Raw genomic sequence first — 16,706 nt, 5'->3', positions numbered from 1 at the left:
TCCACTAATTTAGGATTTCCACATAAGCTATTGGATATTGGATATTGTATTATTTGATAAAGGAGGCCAGTGTGCACTATTTTTGAGGTCACTTGCTACCTAAAATGACTTCTGCAGATTGAGCGAAATGAAAATGACATTCCAGTATTAAGTGTATGTTGGGGTGTAGTGAGTGAGATAATCAGTGATGTCACTGGTAAAGGTGTGGAGGTGAATAACTATGTGTTCCTCTCTGCAACCCTTTCTGATTGGGTGGTGTTGGAAAACAAGGACTGATGTTTGTGATCTATCTGTTGCTTCCTGCAAGATTTGTAGACATTTCACTGCTGGAGAAACACGGGGGTAGTGCCTTCCCTATGACTCCACTTCCCTCTCCCCTGTGCCCACAAGCTTTTGCCACCTACAACTGCATTGCTGTTGCTGCACAGTGAAGGCAGCAAAATTCCTGTCGATACAATAAGCCCATACCTTCTTGCAAGACTTCAAGACTATGTTAAATGAACTGATGGGTCACCATGATATTTTAATTGTTGGCTTGTTCACATGAATGCTACTTGATAGACATGGCGCGAGAAGTTCATCGTAGGGTGTGGTCAGTGTTTCAGGTCTGATTGAATCAACAATGCGCTAACTAGTTAGAGACAGCATAGAGAATGTATAACCTTGCTGTGGTAATTCTGCAAACTCTGAATGTATACTTGGCTTTGCTATGTTAAGCCTAATGGTCAGAATCTCGATTGGTACCGTCTCCAAGATCAGGGCAATGGAGGAACATAAGCTGGTGATGCATATCAGGAAGGACAAAAATTGCAGCATGCAAAAAAGCTAGTTCTCGGTTCGCCAGACGGAAATTACATTACTTATCCACAAATTATTTTGTGAAGCTGTTTGTTGTTAAGGTTTGCAATACTAAGGTTACATTGAATCATTCAATACATTCAATATATCCGATTGTATCAAGTCTGATGAACCTCAGCACATTTCGCAATATGCAAAGATATGTATGTTGCCAAAAAACGAGGCCTTTGTGATTAGCCTCAAATAAAACTGTTTATTAAGACCATCTTACTACATACACAGCGTATGGGGGGTCTCTGTTTATTGTTTTTAATAGATGTTTTTTGTCCTGGTTTCTTACTTTTGTGGACATGACGAATTTCACACATGGATTGTCTTATTCTGACACTTCAAGACATAAACTACGCGCAGTGTCATACAATTGATGAAATGCATGGTCAACAAATTCTGATTTTGTATCAGAATATGCTTTGAAGGATCCAGCAAGTATACTCTATCTTTGAGTCAATTGCCACCTTAGTCAGAAACATTATTGCTAACGTTTGGTCTTGTAATTTTTGCAGCCGACTAACTCCAGCATGCTGTGAGTTCTCATTGGCAACATGACATTTCCAATTTAAAAAACATTTCCAAAGAATCACAGTGATTAGTGTTGGTGATTTTAGTATTCTGCCAATATGGTGCTGTTTGCACGGACTGCAGCTCATGGCCAGCTCTTCAGTTCTTTAATACTGTAGTGCACTTATGAGCATTTTGGTGATGTAATCCATGGGTTTTCCCACTGCAACTTGAAAGAATTTCATTTCAGATTGGATCATCATTCCAAACCATATGCTTTTTAAAACTTTAAAGATTTTGGTATGTATTGTTAAATTGTTTTTTCATGGTCAGACACTGCTTGTTCAGTGGCTTAACTCAACTGTTTCATCTCGACAAGATTTGAATTGATATGGTTTACTAGTGAACAAACATGCATAAGCAAGAGCTCAATAGTGTCTTTTAACATGTTGGTCATCATTGTTTCTCAGTTGGTTGTGCTTTGACCATCAAAGATTAGTGCAACTATGTCAGTAAAAAGTAGGTGCTTTATGCATTCCTCATCCCTTTCCTAACCTCTAGGCAACTCTGCAGTACCTACTTCTCGTCAGTTGTGGGCAATTTTGATTGTTGATTTGTTTTGCCAGTAATTTCAGACTGGTCATCTGAAATTCCCAGTATATATTTTTATTTCTTAGAAGTTTAGAAGTCTTCACAAGTTACATGTGTGCTCCAGTCCCAGAGTTCTTTTTCAGATTATTTCCCCGTGCCTTTGCTAATTGGATGATCCTTGCTCCAGGAGTCCTCCTTTTGGAGGGTAAGATAAATGCTGTCTCATTCGGGCAGTAATTATAAATCTAGGTATTGGTATTCTCCTCCATAGAATCATATATAGACAATTCTTTGATTACTTCAGATATTATTAGAATATGGTTTTTAATGTTTTTGATCCTATAAGTCGTTTTTTGTCTTTAGAAGTTACTATTCATCAGTACATGACAACCTAATAGAGTATATTCCAAGATTTTGCACCTCAGTACTAATTATAACATTAATGCTCAAAATTGTAAACAGAACATCTAGTATCCATGTACGTTTGACTAAAGTAACAGCATACTAATGTAACGAAAGAAAAGAACAAAGTAATAATCAAGAAATATTAGGAACTTCCCTACCAACAAAAATATTTTGGAAGGTTTTAGATAAAAATGTCAGAACCACATTTCCTTTCAGTTCTGCTGATGGTAAACATCTCCATACCATTTAGAAGCAGAAAAACTAAAACCACATAAGGCATGATGTTAATATAACTCCTACATAAACGATTTTTGTAGGCAAAGTTCAATTAATTCCACGCCTATTCCATAGTGCAATATATTTAGTCTTCTACTGAATAATAGCTAATGTAGCCCCTCAGCAAATTGTTCAAACACAGTCAGTAAGGTCACGCTATATAGCTCTATGTTTCCTTGATATCAGCAAAAAGTTGGCAACAAATATTGCATTTTGACATTGGAAGTATCTATAAAAATATCTTGAACTTCCATACAATTGATATCACTTCATACTTCTTTATTACAGCTGTCAAATATTTGCACTAAGAATCAACATAGAGAGACACAATTAACAAAACATTAAATCACTCCCTATTATCCTCTTTCCATTTTGCTGTAAAATTCAACAGCAGTAATGTCCAAACCTGGGCCTTGGGTAAAGGGAGCAAAGAAGTATTGCGTTTGGCCAATCGTGTTGCATCTCTCTGCAATTGGTAAAGAACTAATGAGGAACCAAAAATTCAATTCTGGTCATCTTGTTTTTTTAATATCCATTAGCAGATCTTCGCCTGGAAAATATTTTATTGACTATCTCCAGTTCAATATGCAAAACAATGGGTAACTGTGGGTCTAAACAAACTATCCGTGAAACAATCTCTGACATATAACTCAATCCTAAATGTGATTATAAATCGAGAGACATATGACTCAAGCACAACAAGATACTTCCCTGCTATGAAAGCTGGTCTTTAAATTTCCCCTTGGACCCTCTTTCTATCGGTTTTTTCATATCTCCAGTTCAAGCCACAAGTGTGTCAAATGAAGGCCAAACAGGGTATATCTATCATGTTTGACCCAGTGCAGAAGGAGAGCATGATCACAGTATTAAACACCTTGAGACCGTCCTAGTTGCTTGATTTTCTCTAATTGCACCCAAAATCTAACTGATTTCAGACCATCATGTACTAGATACCTGTTACCCCAAGTTGGCTTTGCAGTAGTGACGGAGACATTGAAGAAAGGCTTCCATGTAATAAGGCAGCTGTTCCTTTTACCTTGTTCCCCATGACTGCAGCATGATCATCATTCACTACCAATAACATTCTTTGTTTAATTCTGATTTCTTTGTAAAAGATCAGAGGGTTGCACATGGAAAGTGCATTGGAAATGTTCTTTGTTCTTGAACCACCTCAACAACAAGTACTCTGAATGGGCGAAGCCAGTGAGGGGAAAGGAAAAAGTTGGTTGTTAAACTAAAAGACACTGAAGGATGGAACCAGAAAATGAAAAAGGTCATAGTAACAGCAGCCCATTACCCCTGCATTCCACAACAAAGTCGCCCATCCTTCCAGTGGTGATCTGTCATGGTGCTATGGACAGCGGAGCTGAATAGCACAATAGAAGGGGACAGTGCTGTTAGCAGTCACTTTTAGGATATCAGTTCAAATAGCTTTTTGCTTGCACATTTACAAATATAGTGATTGAGTTATAGTAGGCATATGTGAAATGAAAACTGCTTCAGTAAGTTACACTTATACTGTTTATGGGAAAGCAACCCATACCCAGCTAGAACCACAGTGACATTTTCAGATGTGACTATTTCTGTTCCCCTCTAGAGCTATTAGCAGTTAAATTCAATATTTTCTTCCACTGGCAATAAAATGCAGAAGTTATGCTATTCACTTAGCTGTCAGCCAACATAGAGCACAATGGAAGTCAGTGTTTAGTAGAAATTCACAGAATTTTCTGGATTTCCGATGGGACACAAACAATCGAACTGGAGAGGCACTGTTCTTAAACAAGCATTTGCAATGCAATAGGTCTCGCATTATTAAAGTTAGAGCTATTGGCATTGTAAATGGCAATGCCTTTTATTTATGTTTTTGCTTTTAAACATAAATAAAAGGCATTGTCATTTACAATGCTAATAGCTTAAACTCTCGCAAAAGTGAGACCTATTGCATTGCAAATACGGAACGGGCAGCTATAAGTCTCCAGCTGGACGCATCCTTCGGATGCAGTACCAGCGAGACCTAAAAGGAGTGAGGGATAGAACAGGTAAGCATGAGATGCTGGTGCATGGGTGGATGGTGTGTGAGCTCTTTGGGAGAAATTATTTGATGGCTTGCCTGTTTGGCAGAGACTGCTCAGATCATGCACTATAAGCATTTAGCTGTGCCAAAGAACGGATGCGATAAAGAATGAGGCGAGCCAATCACACCTACAGATACTTCCCATCTTAGGTGGTCCGGACTGGTTTGTGAAATGTATTTTTTTTACCCCATTGATTATGGTGCATATGGAGTTGCCCAGATGGGAAGGCGCTACCTTTGAATGTAAAGTATTGCATCAGCTGCAGTATGTGTTCTGTTTCCACATAAGTGTGGTGAATTATAAACCTATACTAATTAGTAATATACAACAAGATATAGTGTCTACTTTAGGAGTCCATCCAAACTTGGCAGGAATCAAACCAAAGTAATATGATTTGAACAAACCGTTATAGAATATCTTCTAGGGGTTAGTCCAGGAATTGCAGAGAAACAACCAAGAAAAGATCAAACTCCAAATACATGAGCCTGTGGGCCACAAGATGTAGCTGGACGACGCACACCCAGAAAAAAAAAAAAAAAAATCAGACTGTATATGCACACAAGTCTGTGGGGTCCACCCAGGTGCTGCACTTGTGCAATCCACTGAAATCATACTGCTATATGTAGTAATCAGACACTACGTGTAAAGTGGGCCAGTTGAGAATGTGTTACAGTGCCTGTCTCTGGCTGCGGTACAGTCCCTGTCTCTGGCTGTGGTACAGTGCCTGTCTCTAGCTGTAGTAAAGTGCCTGTCTCTAGATGGTGTACAGTGCCTGTCTCTATCCAGGGTACAGTGTCTCTATCTAGGGTACAGTGCCTGTCTCTAGCTGGAGTAAAGTGCCTGTCTCTGTGTGTGGTACAGTGCCTGTATTTAGCTGACGTACAGTGTCTGCTTGTAGCTGGATACAGTGTCTGTCTCTATCTAGGGTACAGTGCCTTTCTTTAGCTGTGGTTAAGTGCCAGTCTCTAGCTGTGGTAAAGTGCACGTGTCTGGCTGTGGTGCAGTGCCTGTCTCTGGTGCAGTGCCTGTCTCTGGCTGTGGTACAGTGCCTGTCTCTGGCTGTAGTGCAGTGCCTGTCTCTGGCTGTGGTACAGTGCCTGTCTCTAGCTGTGGTAAAGTGCCAGTCTCTGGCTGGGGTACAGTGCCTGGCTGTGGTACAGTGCCTGTCTCTGGCTCTGGTGCAGTGCCTGTCTCTATCCAGGGTACAGTGCCGGTCTCTATCTAGGGTACAGTGCCTGTCTCTGGCTGTGCTACAGAGCCTGTGGTCCTGCCCCCACCCCCAGAGGCCTGGAGGCCGCGCTCCCACTCGTGCTTTCGGCCGCGCTCAGACAGGACATCTTATCACTCGCGCTCCGAGGCTCCAGGATGCGTGAACCAGGATAGGAAAGGCTGAGAGGGAGGGTGGGAAGGGGCACTGCAGGGAGCGGAGGGAAGGAAGGAAAGAGCCAGGGAGGGAAGAAGCAAGAGGCGGAGATGGGGAGAGACACCCAAGGAGCAGCACAGGAGGTCGGGAGAGCAGCACCGAGGGTCCAGTGTGCCGCCCCCCTCCCCCTTCCTTCTGCATCCAGCCCTGCTCGCCTTTGCACCCTTGTGTAAAGTGGCCAGTAACCCTTAGCGCTCACTCTATAAACACGTCCAAGTGCACGCGGCGCACACGCACTGGTGTTTTTATTTGAACCTGTCCCCTGCGGCTTCTTAGCACTGTAAATAAAGGTGTCACTCTTTGTATCGGCTGCAGAAGAGTTAAAAACGATGTTGCCCACAATAACAAACCTGCAGTAGAGACTTCAACCCGCTCAGCTATCCCACCTATCCGCGTATGAGATAGTTCTGCGGGGTAAGGCTCTCGCTGTAAAGATATGTGTGGAGAATGCACAGAGGTTTTAACTATCACACGGTACTCCGAGGGTTAACGCACGGTACGGAGCGCGGGTTCAGATACCGGTAAGGAAGCTCCGTTGTTCATGCACCTGTCCCCCCGCATCACCGCCGCAGCCCGGGACAAACCGAACATCGCTGCCGGCCTGCGACCAGGAAGTCAGTCAGGCCGGGCGGGACAACCGGAAACCGGAAGTAGGAGGGCGGGAGCCTACCCCGCCTCCCACGGAAGAGCCGCGGCTGTTTTGAGCACCGGAGCAAGCAGGAGCCTACCCTGCGCCCCGGTGCACTCGCCCTGAGATGGAGGGAGGAAGAATCCTGCTGCCGGCGCCTTCCACGAGGCTCCCAGGAGTGTGGGAGAGCCTGTGGTAACCGGCATAAAGGAGCCCTGCAGCTGCCGATGAGAGGAGAGCTGCCGCACCAAGGAAGCCGGTGAGTGGGGCTTCGCCTTGTTGCTGAGCTGCGAGGGCGGGGGGCATGTGTGTGTGCGCGTGCGGCGGCGGGAGGGCTCTGTATGTGTGCGATGGCGGCGGCGGCGGGGGGAGGGGGTCTTTGTATGTGTACGTGCGTGTGTGTAGGTGCGCTGGTGTGTGTGTGGGGGGTCTCTGTGTGTGCGTGTAGGTGCGCTAGTGTGTGTGTAGGTGCGGCGGCGACGGGGGGGGTGTGTGTGTGCCTGTGTATGCGTGTGGCTGTGTATGCGTGAGTGTGTGTATGTGCGCATGCGTGAGTGTGTGTATGTGCACATGCGTGAGTGTGGGTGCGCGTCCACGCAGTCAAATCCAGCTCCAGAGAAGCGCGTGGCACCCTCTTGTCCCTCATTCCCCCGAGACCGGCTGCTATAAGTCTCCAGCCTGGACGCATCCTTCGGATGCTAATTCCAGGCGAGACCTAAAAAGGAGAACTAAAGAGTCAAGTCATTGGAAATCTGAATATGAATTAGTGATTGTTTAAGTGCACTTGATTAGAACTTTGTGTGTATAAATGCACATGTAAAACTCTAGGAGGAGATGATGAGAAATAATTTGTGGTAGGGGTTCATGAATGAAGTATGGGAACAAGCAGACGGCCAAGTTGCCAGCAAGCCAGCATTTAATGTGACAGCCCCAATAATATTGCCCACCAGATGGAGAACACAGTGTATTCCTTCTATGGCCACCAGGGCACTAATCACTCAAAATAAATGACAGTTGCATAGGTTCTCCATGCACGTATCACATCCTGGTGCACTTTTGTAAAGAACGGGTTATCAGGGTGCTTACATTGGGCTTAGATTGTCAGTCCCCGACTTTCTTCCCAATGCCTTAGCTGATGTGAGGTGCATTAATGAAGGAGATTTCATTTGGAGACGCTAAGACCCTGTCACAGATGCTTGCAAGCTTTTGTTGGTTGTAGATGGAAAACCAAATTGCATGCAAGTTTTCTCCTATGCAAGAGCATTTTTCAGTTTGTGAAATGAGAGAACCTGTCCTTTGCATTTCTGACTAGCACTAGTTTAGAACAGCAACTCTGCTTTGTAGAGCTGGATTTGGAATTAAGGAGAATTGTGCTTTTAGGGAGACCTTCCTATCACTAGTTACCTTTTGGATTGAGAGAGACGGGTGAGAGTTGTATACCACCACCCACATAAAGAAGGGTATTGGTTCACTCATGTTCCTTGTGGATTGAGAGAGAAGGGTGAGAGTTTTATTCCACCACCCACATAAAGAAGGGTGTTGGTTCACTCATGTTCTAACTCTGACGGTCCTCCTAAGCCTACAGTGCATTTAAGATGATCCGCCTCCCTGCAACATCAGCTAATCTACCTTGGATAAAAACCTGGTTATCCCTCAGTAGAATGGTAATTGTTTTATTGCAAGTGAATAGTTTGCATGTAAATCAAGAAATTCAAGAAAAATCAAACTCTTGATTGGTCCTTCTTCTGCTGTGCACCTCTGAATCTGGGACTCCCTCTTGATGGATCAGCACTGAGCTGATGACTTCACATATTTCAAGTGCTCAAAATTCTCCTCTTCAGTGGTATTACCCTTAGGAGAATTAATTACAACCAACTGGCATGATCACAATTATATACTGTCCCATCCCTTTCCGCAGCACTTACTCCTGAACCTTTCAAGCATATGTTAGATGTGAAGAGAAGTGTTGCAGATGTGCTGTTTGTGAGTACTCACAAAGATAAGACTCTGCAGATGTTCAGCTCATTTACATTTTCCTTCCTAGATCAATCCCTTTGTACTCTATCTACATAAGAAAAAATAATTTTTATTAACATCCATGCCATTACACGTATATGATGTCACTATGTCTCCCTCATGCCGTGTTAGTTTTATGTGTTCTCACAAATAACAGAGTATGCCTCCTTGTGTAAATTTGATATCACAAATAACAGTAAGCAATGGAGATGACCTGGGATTCCGAGGCTATCTCGAGGCCTATTGGTTATGTCGCTACACATGTGGTTGTTGGTGTCCGTAGAGGCTGTGGTATTGGACATACAAATCGCTCTCTGTGATATACCACATTTTCTCATGGTTCCTTTTATCCCCTGCAAATTATTTTCCATGTGTTGCATTCTTCCTACGGGCCAGATCTACTGACTGCTAACGACCCAACACCACACTCCCATGTAGATAGCTCTTAGCACTGTCCCTCCCCCCTCCTCCTACCCGCTTCGGCACACCTACACCATGATGTCCCATAAAAGCGCAGCTCTCAGGCGACCACATACTCGTACTCATAACATAAGACACAGTGCATCCCAGTTTTATACCCCAAGTTAGTTCATGGTCAGAATGTGGCTAATATTTTCAGGGGGACAATGCACATCACACCCCCAATGCGGCGGGGGGAGCGGCATGGGTGAAAGTTACTTGTAACTGGACATAAACCCATGAGGGTCATTGACAATTAATGGACTTAGCGTAAAGGCTCAACATCCTTCACAACCATGTGTTCACATGTCAAAATATTCGGTCCCCGTGCGGGACAACTTGTACGCCAACACCAATGGCTATGAAAGATGTGATGTTTGTAAAAATCTCAAATGCCAATAAACATGTTTTACAAAAAAATAAACTGTTAACCAAAGCGATGACCTTGCTCTTGTCATCCCTAACGTTGAAAGTTCTATGCACCCTCCTTTAACATGCCAATTCCTGTCCACCGCAGGATGAACTCCAGCTTGCAGTGAAACAGGGGGCGACATTGCTGTCCTGCATTAAAGAACCAGGATCCAGAAACCCTGACTACAAACTCAACCCTGATGAAGTCGAAAACGTGGCCACTGTTGAAAGGTGCGTACAACTAATCATACATGGACCGCTCCTGATTTCATTATTAAAACATTTACCATAAATTTGAGTTCAATTTTAGTTTAATATCGGGCTGTATCTTAAAATTTAAATTTTATTCTTTACTATTAGTTTATTGTGAGTGCATATAGAATATTATTTTGTGTGTTTAATTGTGTTTTGTGTGTGGGGAATTGAGTTTTAAAAATATCTTATTTTGGACCTTTTCTATTAGTCAAATTCTAACCAGACATCATGTTTTCACATTATTCGTAGTGGCAAGACTAAAGCTAAATCAAGTGTTAACTTAAAAAAAATTCCAAAGTTTAATCCACTTCCTTATGCCACCTGACTGACTGATCTACAAGAAGCCAGGTTTCTCTAGGTCACTGGTTTAGAGATCGCCCCACCACATCTGAGAAAGTCAAGAAACTGTGGATCGTTTTAGACTCAGAGCTCTATTTTACCCCTCGAATCACCTAATTCTCTGGAATTGTTTTGTTTCTTGCAAACTGCACACCAAATTGATTTTACAAAGATGCCTCATTGTGATTATTGCAATGCACTGTTTTGTGGTCTCCTTAAGATGGCAATTGACAGACTCAAAAGACTTTAGAATTAGGCTGCCATTGTGTGATTTAACATAGAGATGTCTAACCCCCTCAAATTTACACTTACCGTGGTCCAATGACTCCCTATAGAGGTCGGCATCAAATCCAAGGGACCCTGTATTATCTATAGGGTTATCTGGAGTAAAAGTCTTCAAAACTGGTCCTCAGTTACTTCCCCATTGGTAATCCTCGCTCGTGAAATACAAGATCCAACACTCTAGAACACATTGCCCCCCACCTTAGAGCAGAAACCAGCCATCTCTTTTTCAGAGAACTCTTCAAATCTGAACTATTATGGAGTTACTTTGTTAGAAGACTGCCTCCTTGGTCTGCGATTGACGATGCAAGTTTGTGGTTTTCTCCACATCGTTCTGGACTCCGGGGTCCTGCTGTAGATTTTATTTTTCGTGTTTCTGAAGTTAGTCTAAGGTGGGACTATGGCCCAGATGCATCAAACTAAAAACCGCTCGCAAAGGGGCAGATTCTCAGAATCTGCCCCTTTGCGACCGCTATTTTTGCATTTGGGATGCATCATCCCAAATGCAAAAATCGCAATTTAAGGAATCGCAAAATTGCGATTACTTAAATTGCTATTGCATTTAAGGAATCTCAAATTGAGATTCCTTAAATGCAATGCATTAAAGTTAAAATATTAGCTATTTCGCTAATAGGGGGCGCAAATTACCATGCAGTTGAACTTCATGGTAATTTGCAAAAACTTTGAAAAATGCACTAAAGTGCATTTTTCAAAGTTCCATTTTACACACAGACATTCCCTTAGGGCATGTGTGTGTGCAAGATGTACCCATATGCAGATTTCAGGGGTGCAACAGGGTGTCCTTTTGACACCCTGGCACCCTTGAAATTGCAATCTCAATTTGCGATTATTTGAGAATGTCTTCCCATTGATTACTATGGGCCTCCAGGCCCATAGGAATGAATGGGGAGGTATTCCTTAATTGCGACTCGCAATTTGCGAGTCGCAATTAAGGAATTTTAAGAAATCGCTATTTTTTAAGCGAGTTCTTCATGAATGGCATTTTGCTATTCCTTATTAGTGAATCCTTATTTTTCGCTAATAAGGAATCGCAAAATGGATGCTTGATGCATCTGGGGGTAAGCTCCCATAAAACACCTTTCTAGATACATTTACTTGAAGTCTCAGAGAGTCTTTTGACTTCCAGACAAGTCATACCAGCTCGAACCGCAAGCAGATCTGTGTTATTTCAGAACAAAGAAGCACAAATATAGCGCCTTGGAAACATTCTGTTATTCTGCTTTGGATGACAAATAGTGCTCAGAAAGAAAACGCCTGAAATGTCATTGCAACAGGGTATCTTTACATCTGCTTCTAGATATAACGCAATCAATGGGTACAGGCCTAACTTTTTGGTGTCTGAGAGATTACGGAAGTGAGTCAGCCGTCTGATCAGATAGTGCCTAGCACCTGAACAAGTGCAAGTTCCAGAAATAACTGAAGCACCGCCTCCTTGTTTCACACTCTACACCAACGCCGTGTGAAACGAACAGTTATAAATGTCTGCAAGAGAAGGGGAAGGAAACAGGGTGAAGACCGCTCTTCTAGCACTGAAACATGCTGAAACCTACTGATGAAGTTTCTAACTGGTCGAATTTAGGCATCGAGCCTCACAAAAGGTCTTTAAAGACCAGCTGCAAACCGAGGAATGGCTTCAGAAATGGCGTGTGGAGGAAGGGAGTGGGTGGGAGACGATGCTGGAGGAGGAAGCAAAAACATCCTGGTACCTTGATGACATTGACATAGCATCAATGTAGGGAGCTGGGGAGTTCAGAATAGCATCTCCACACTTATCGATGTATTCTTACCTTGATAATATAGTGGTAGTTGATATTCTGGAGCCTATATTGTTTCAGGACAGTATTTTGTAACTTTATATCCCGGCTTAAACTTTTTATTAGAACATCGGACTGTGGAGAGCTCCACTGATGACAACGGAGTGGCTCCGGGCTAATAATGACTGGTATACGCCTTCTGCTCCAACATTCCAGTGTTTGTCTTTCTGTTTCTCCCTTTTTAATTTAGAACATTCTATCCTAGTTGGATGACATTTTCTAACAACCTTTGACCCTTCTCCCTCAGGCTGTATTGGTTGTTAAAGGCCCTCTCCCCAGTTATAGGCACAGCCTATAACTCGGGTTCAGGGCGTTTCGCAACTGGTATAGCCCTCAGCAGCAGGCTATAAGGTGATATTGTATTGTGCTCTGTGATATTTTTGTTTTTGTTTTGGGCCCAGTCTCCTCCAGCATCGCCCCTCGCCCAGTGACTGAAGACAGGACGTGGGGCCTTGGCACAGGAGGGAGGTATGGAAAGGGAAGCAGGAAGACATTTGGGGAAGAGGGCAGTGAGATACAGGGTGACTCAGCAATGGAACTAAGAGTTGCTCAGTTTGTGGAGCAAAGACTACTTCATAAGTTATCTCCACTCATCCCTCACTTTCTCACATGTCTGCTGGAGCGAGCCAGCAAACAACAATGCTGCTGAAAGATGACTGGCAACATTCCCTCCATCACAAGGTGCAATGTACACTTTTTGTGTAATCTAAGTTAGCTTTAGCTGCCCTACAAGAGTTTATGCAACTTTGTCGTAATTTGGGTCTGATGAATTACAGCATCACCCTTAGAATACTCAGAAGTAATACAAGTCAGTCCATTGTCTTTGCAGTTTCAAGGTATTTGATGTCTTTGTGGAGGTTAAGACAGAAAAAGTGTCCCCCCTTATGCTGCTGTGCACTTAAGGTTTTAACATACTTTATCCCGGTTTTACTGTAATATATTTAGTCGGATCTTTTCTCTCTCTTTTATATGCTCTGTATTTGTATTTGTTTTTATGTATTTTATATTTATGTATTTATCTTGCTCTTTTATGGCCATTTAGGCCAAAATAAAGATATTGACCAACATCGTCTCAGACAGAGGGGAAAAAGGTCAGCCCCTTCAGCCACTGATTGTTTTGTCATTCATGTGTTTATCAGCAGGCATTCAAGTGCAATTGGCTGTTTATCATTCATAGTGTATGCACTCTAATTTCTTCTTCAGCCATTCATTGGAAGAGTAGTTGTACCAATCTGCACAGGGAGAGGCATCCTATTTTTATCCCTATCGCACTGTCTAGGCCCATAAGTCAGAGTGCAACAACCCCCATATGTATGCAAAAGGAGGAATGCAGCATGATTCTATTCAACTAGGTGCTGCTGCTAGCCAATGCTAGTATCTATGGTGCCAGAGCTTGCCACTTGTGTGCAGGAGCACTTTGGTAAGGGCCCCTTAAAAGCCACTTTTTCAATGTTCTTTTGTTTGTTCTCTCCTTTAAGGAGCAAGGCTTTTCAGTGGGCACAGGGAAAGGTTACTTATTGTCCCTTTTAGCCTTTCTTTTTATGCCACACATCGTCCTTGTACAGTTCCCCAGTTCTGATTTGTGATGCATTTCATTAAACGTTTGACACATATGTTGCCTTCCAAACCATATGTATTGCTAGAAGGGGACCCTAACCTGCTCTTGCCATACCTTATGTACACACCCTTCGAGCGTATGCCCAACTGTACTTAAAGGCTGTTGATGCCGACAACAGTATTCCTTACTGCCATCACATTAGCATGCCTTGTGAATGAACTGCAGACGCTGCAGACTTACAACATATAAAAACTTCTTTCTGGTCAAGATGGTGCCAAGAACCCCAACAGCTTGCCTCTCTAAGGTCCCAAAGGTCGTGATACCCTTCCACATTGGCCAGTCACCTTGATAGAATTCTTTACTCCACATCATCTCTCAAAAAAGAAGGCTCCAATGCCTACCAAAGAGGGGGTTTGAGCTTTTACATCAACTAAACAAAAGATCATCAGGGAAAACAATCCTCTCTTCTCCGGCTACACAGTGCAAAACTGGACACTTCCAGGGAGGATAGTCCTCTGCATTAAGATCTGCTACACCCTGGTCAAAAAATATTCTCCAAGGACCTCAGAGCCATTCAACCAGGGCCACAGCCTCTACAACTGCATTGGCAATAGGGGTGCCTATGATCGGTATCTGCCAGACTGCGGCATGGCAATCGGGGTATACATTTAGGGACACTATTTCCTTGACAGCAAGGTCTGATGAAAAGGTCTCTTTGCTCGCTTGGTCCTGCAAGACCTTTTATTTGAGTCAATGCCTTAGCATCTAAGGGAACTGAAAAGAAAAAGAGACAAGAAACAAATGTCAGGGTAAAGGGGTGGTGCTTATATGCGTCTCCACGCGTCACTTCCAGGGCAGTATGGAGCCAACTCAGAGCCCCACGACACCACCTGACAATGCGCAGGCCCACGGCTGTTTAAGTTCTCCAGCTCCACCCTGACACCTGGGTATGTTCTAAAGGTGATGGGGCAGCAGTTAGATAGAGTATCCACAGAAAAGAGTGTTACTGAAGGCAAGAAACTTGTTCTTCTCATCCATTCTAACATCCCAGTAACTGATGTACTTTATCCTAGATTTATAGTTATTGATCTTTTTCTTATGGCCTTATAGGCCCTTTCCAAGAGCTGTATCAGTATACTCTGTAATATGTAGTCTTGTTCTGTTCTAAATGTTTACACCAAGAACGCAGGACAAAGCGTCTTTGCTAGAATACAAATGTTGACTCAGAAAACAATTCTCAGATAAAATAGAGAAGTTGCACGGTCTGTTCGTCTTTTAACAACTATACACAGCCACCTTGGAACTGGTGTCCTTTTCAACTCTAACATCAACGTACTATATGTAAGTCCTTCATCAGAACTTATCTGTTTGTGTCACCCTACCGAAAATAAGAAGCACAGGCCAAAATGATGTGATTGCTATTTCCCCGTTATCAGTTGTGGTCAAAAGATATTTCCCCCCTCTAGGTGAAAAGTAAACCCCACACATAAGTTGTGTCTATTAAAAAGTATTAAGTTAAAGTTTCTCTTAATCTAGAATCAAATATACAGAAAATATTTACTTTGGTTTTTAATTACTTCATTCAGACTAGTTGTCTAATTAGTGGATAAACAATTCATGTTAAATACTTGCTCCATGTAGGAGATTTTGCTTTGGGTGAGTATGAAAAGCCATTAACTGCGAAGATCAGAAAATTCTTAATGCAGAAAGTCAAATCTTTCATAGGGTTTTGGTATTTACAGCTGTAGGAGGCTACAAGAGGTGATATACACAAAAGGTTTACTAGAAAGGAGTCTTCATATTGGAACAAAGCGTGAATGTGAGTTCTGATTTTGCATAGAAACAGTGGTGGGTATGAAATTGCTAAGTCAGGAGAATGCCTGTACAATAGGTAGCTGGACATTAAAGGCTTTCCTCCCTTCCATTGTTGAGTACACATAATTAGAACCATCCTATGCTAATTATTCATTTAATAATCTTGTGAAATGTACGTCTTTGGAGTTTAACCTCGAACTTCTTTTGGGAGACCAGCAATCATTAACAAAGCAGCTGGGGCCCCTTTACCATCCCATCTACTAACCCCAAGCCCAAATGTAGCTAGGGATATCATTCATTCATGTATTTTTTTTTTGTTTGTTTATTTATTTGCAGTTCTACAAAGTACAAAGTAGATCTAAGATGGGGACGTTGCTGTTTACATAAATTCACCAGTGGTTACCCAGTAATTTGTTATACTCACAACATTTTCCAGATGAAAGAAATCGCTAAAGGCAATATAGGGGGAACAAAACCCAAAGACGTACAAGAATAATTTAGATTAATTACAGTTGGTGTCCTGATATACATCCCGAAAAAACATAACAGTTTCAGACGAAATAGATCAAGCAAAGCAATGTCCTTTAATTTTAGATGATTTAATATGTCTAATTAAAGGGGATTGTAAACCTTTCACGAGGAGATATTGCAGAAAGAAAGGTCCCTTGCCACTGACCTGTTCCAGACCACCTGATCACCTTTGCCTCGAGTAGCTGTTTGCCAGACCCGCTTCGCGGGTCCCGCTTCACTGTGACTGCACCAGGGGCTGCGGAGGCTTAACGGGGCTGAGAGCACGTCGGCAGGGACTCCAGTGTCCAGGAGTCCCTGAGAGGCCAATTCTCGACACCTGGCCCGCTCTCCCCGGAAGCCACGCCCACCGTGCACCGGTCCCTGATAACCAGCCCTCCTCCTTCCATCAGGTGGGATTGTAAACCTTTCACGAGGAGATATTGCAGAAAGAAAGGTCCCTTGCCACTGACCT

The 16,706-nt window shown here is 42.9% G+C and overlaps 1 protein-coding gene across 4 annotated transcripts in view; it reads left to right on the top strand.

The window, feature by feature from the left end:
- MCF2L2 (MCF.2 cell line derived transforming sequence-like 2) overlaps positions 1 to 16,706 on the top strand; it is a 2,082,183-nt gene that overhangs the window by 801,948 nt on the left and 1,263,529 nt on the right. For all 4 annotated transcript variants that reach the window (XM_078665987.1, XM_078665986.1, XM_078665989.1 and 1 more), the window contains exon 8: positions 9,747 to 9,871. In XM_078665987.1, the coding sequence (XP_078522113.1) occupies positions 9,747 to 9,871 (125 nt within the window). The remainder of the gene's footprint in view (positions 1 to 9,746; positions 9,872 to 16,706) is intronic.

The sequence above is a fragment of the Lissotriton helveticus genome, chromosome 11 (genome assembly GCF_964261635.1).
Source record: "Lissotriton helveticus chromosome 11, aLisHel1.1, whole genome shotgun sequence".
NCBI lineage: Eukaryota > Metazoa > Chordata > Amphibia > Caudata > Salamandridae > Lissotriton > Lissotriton helveticus.
This window is presented reverse-complemented; position numbering and strand designations above follow the sequence as displayed.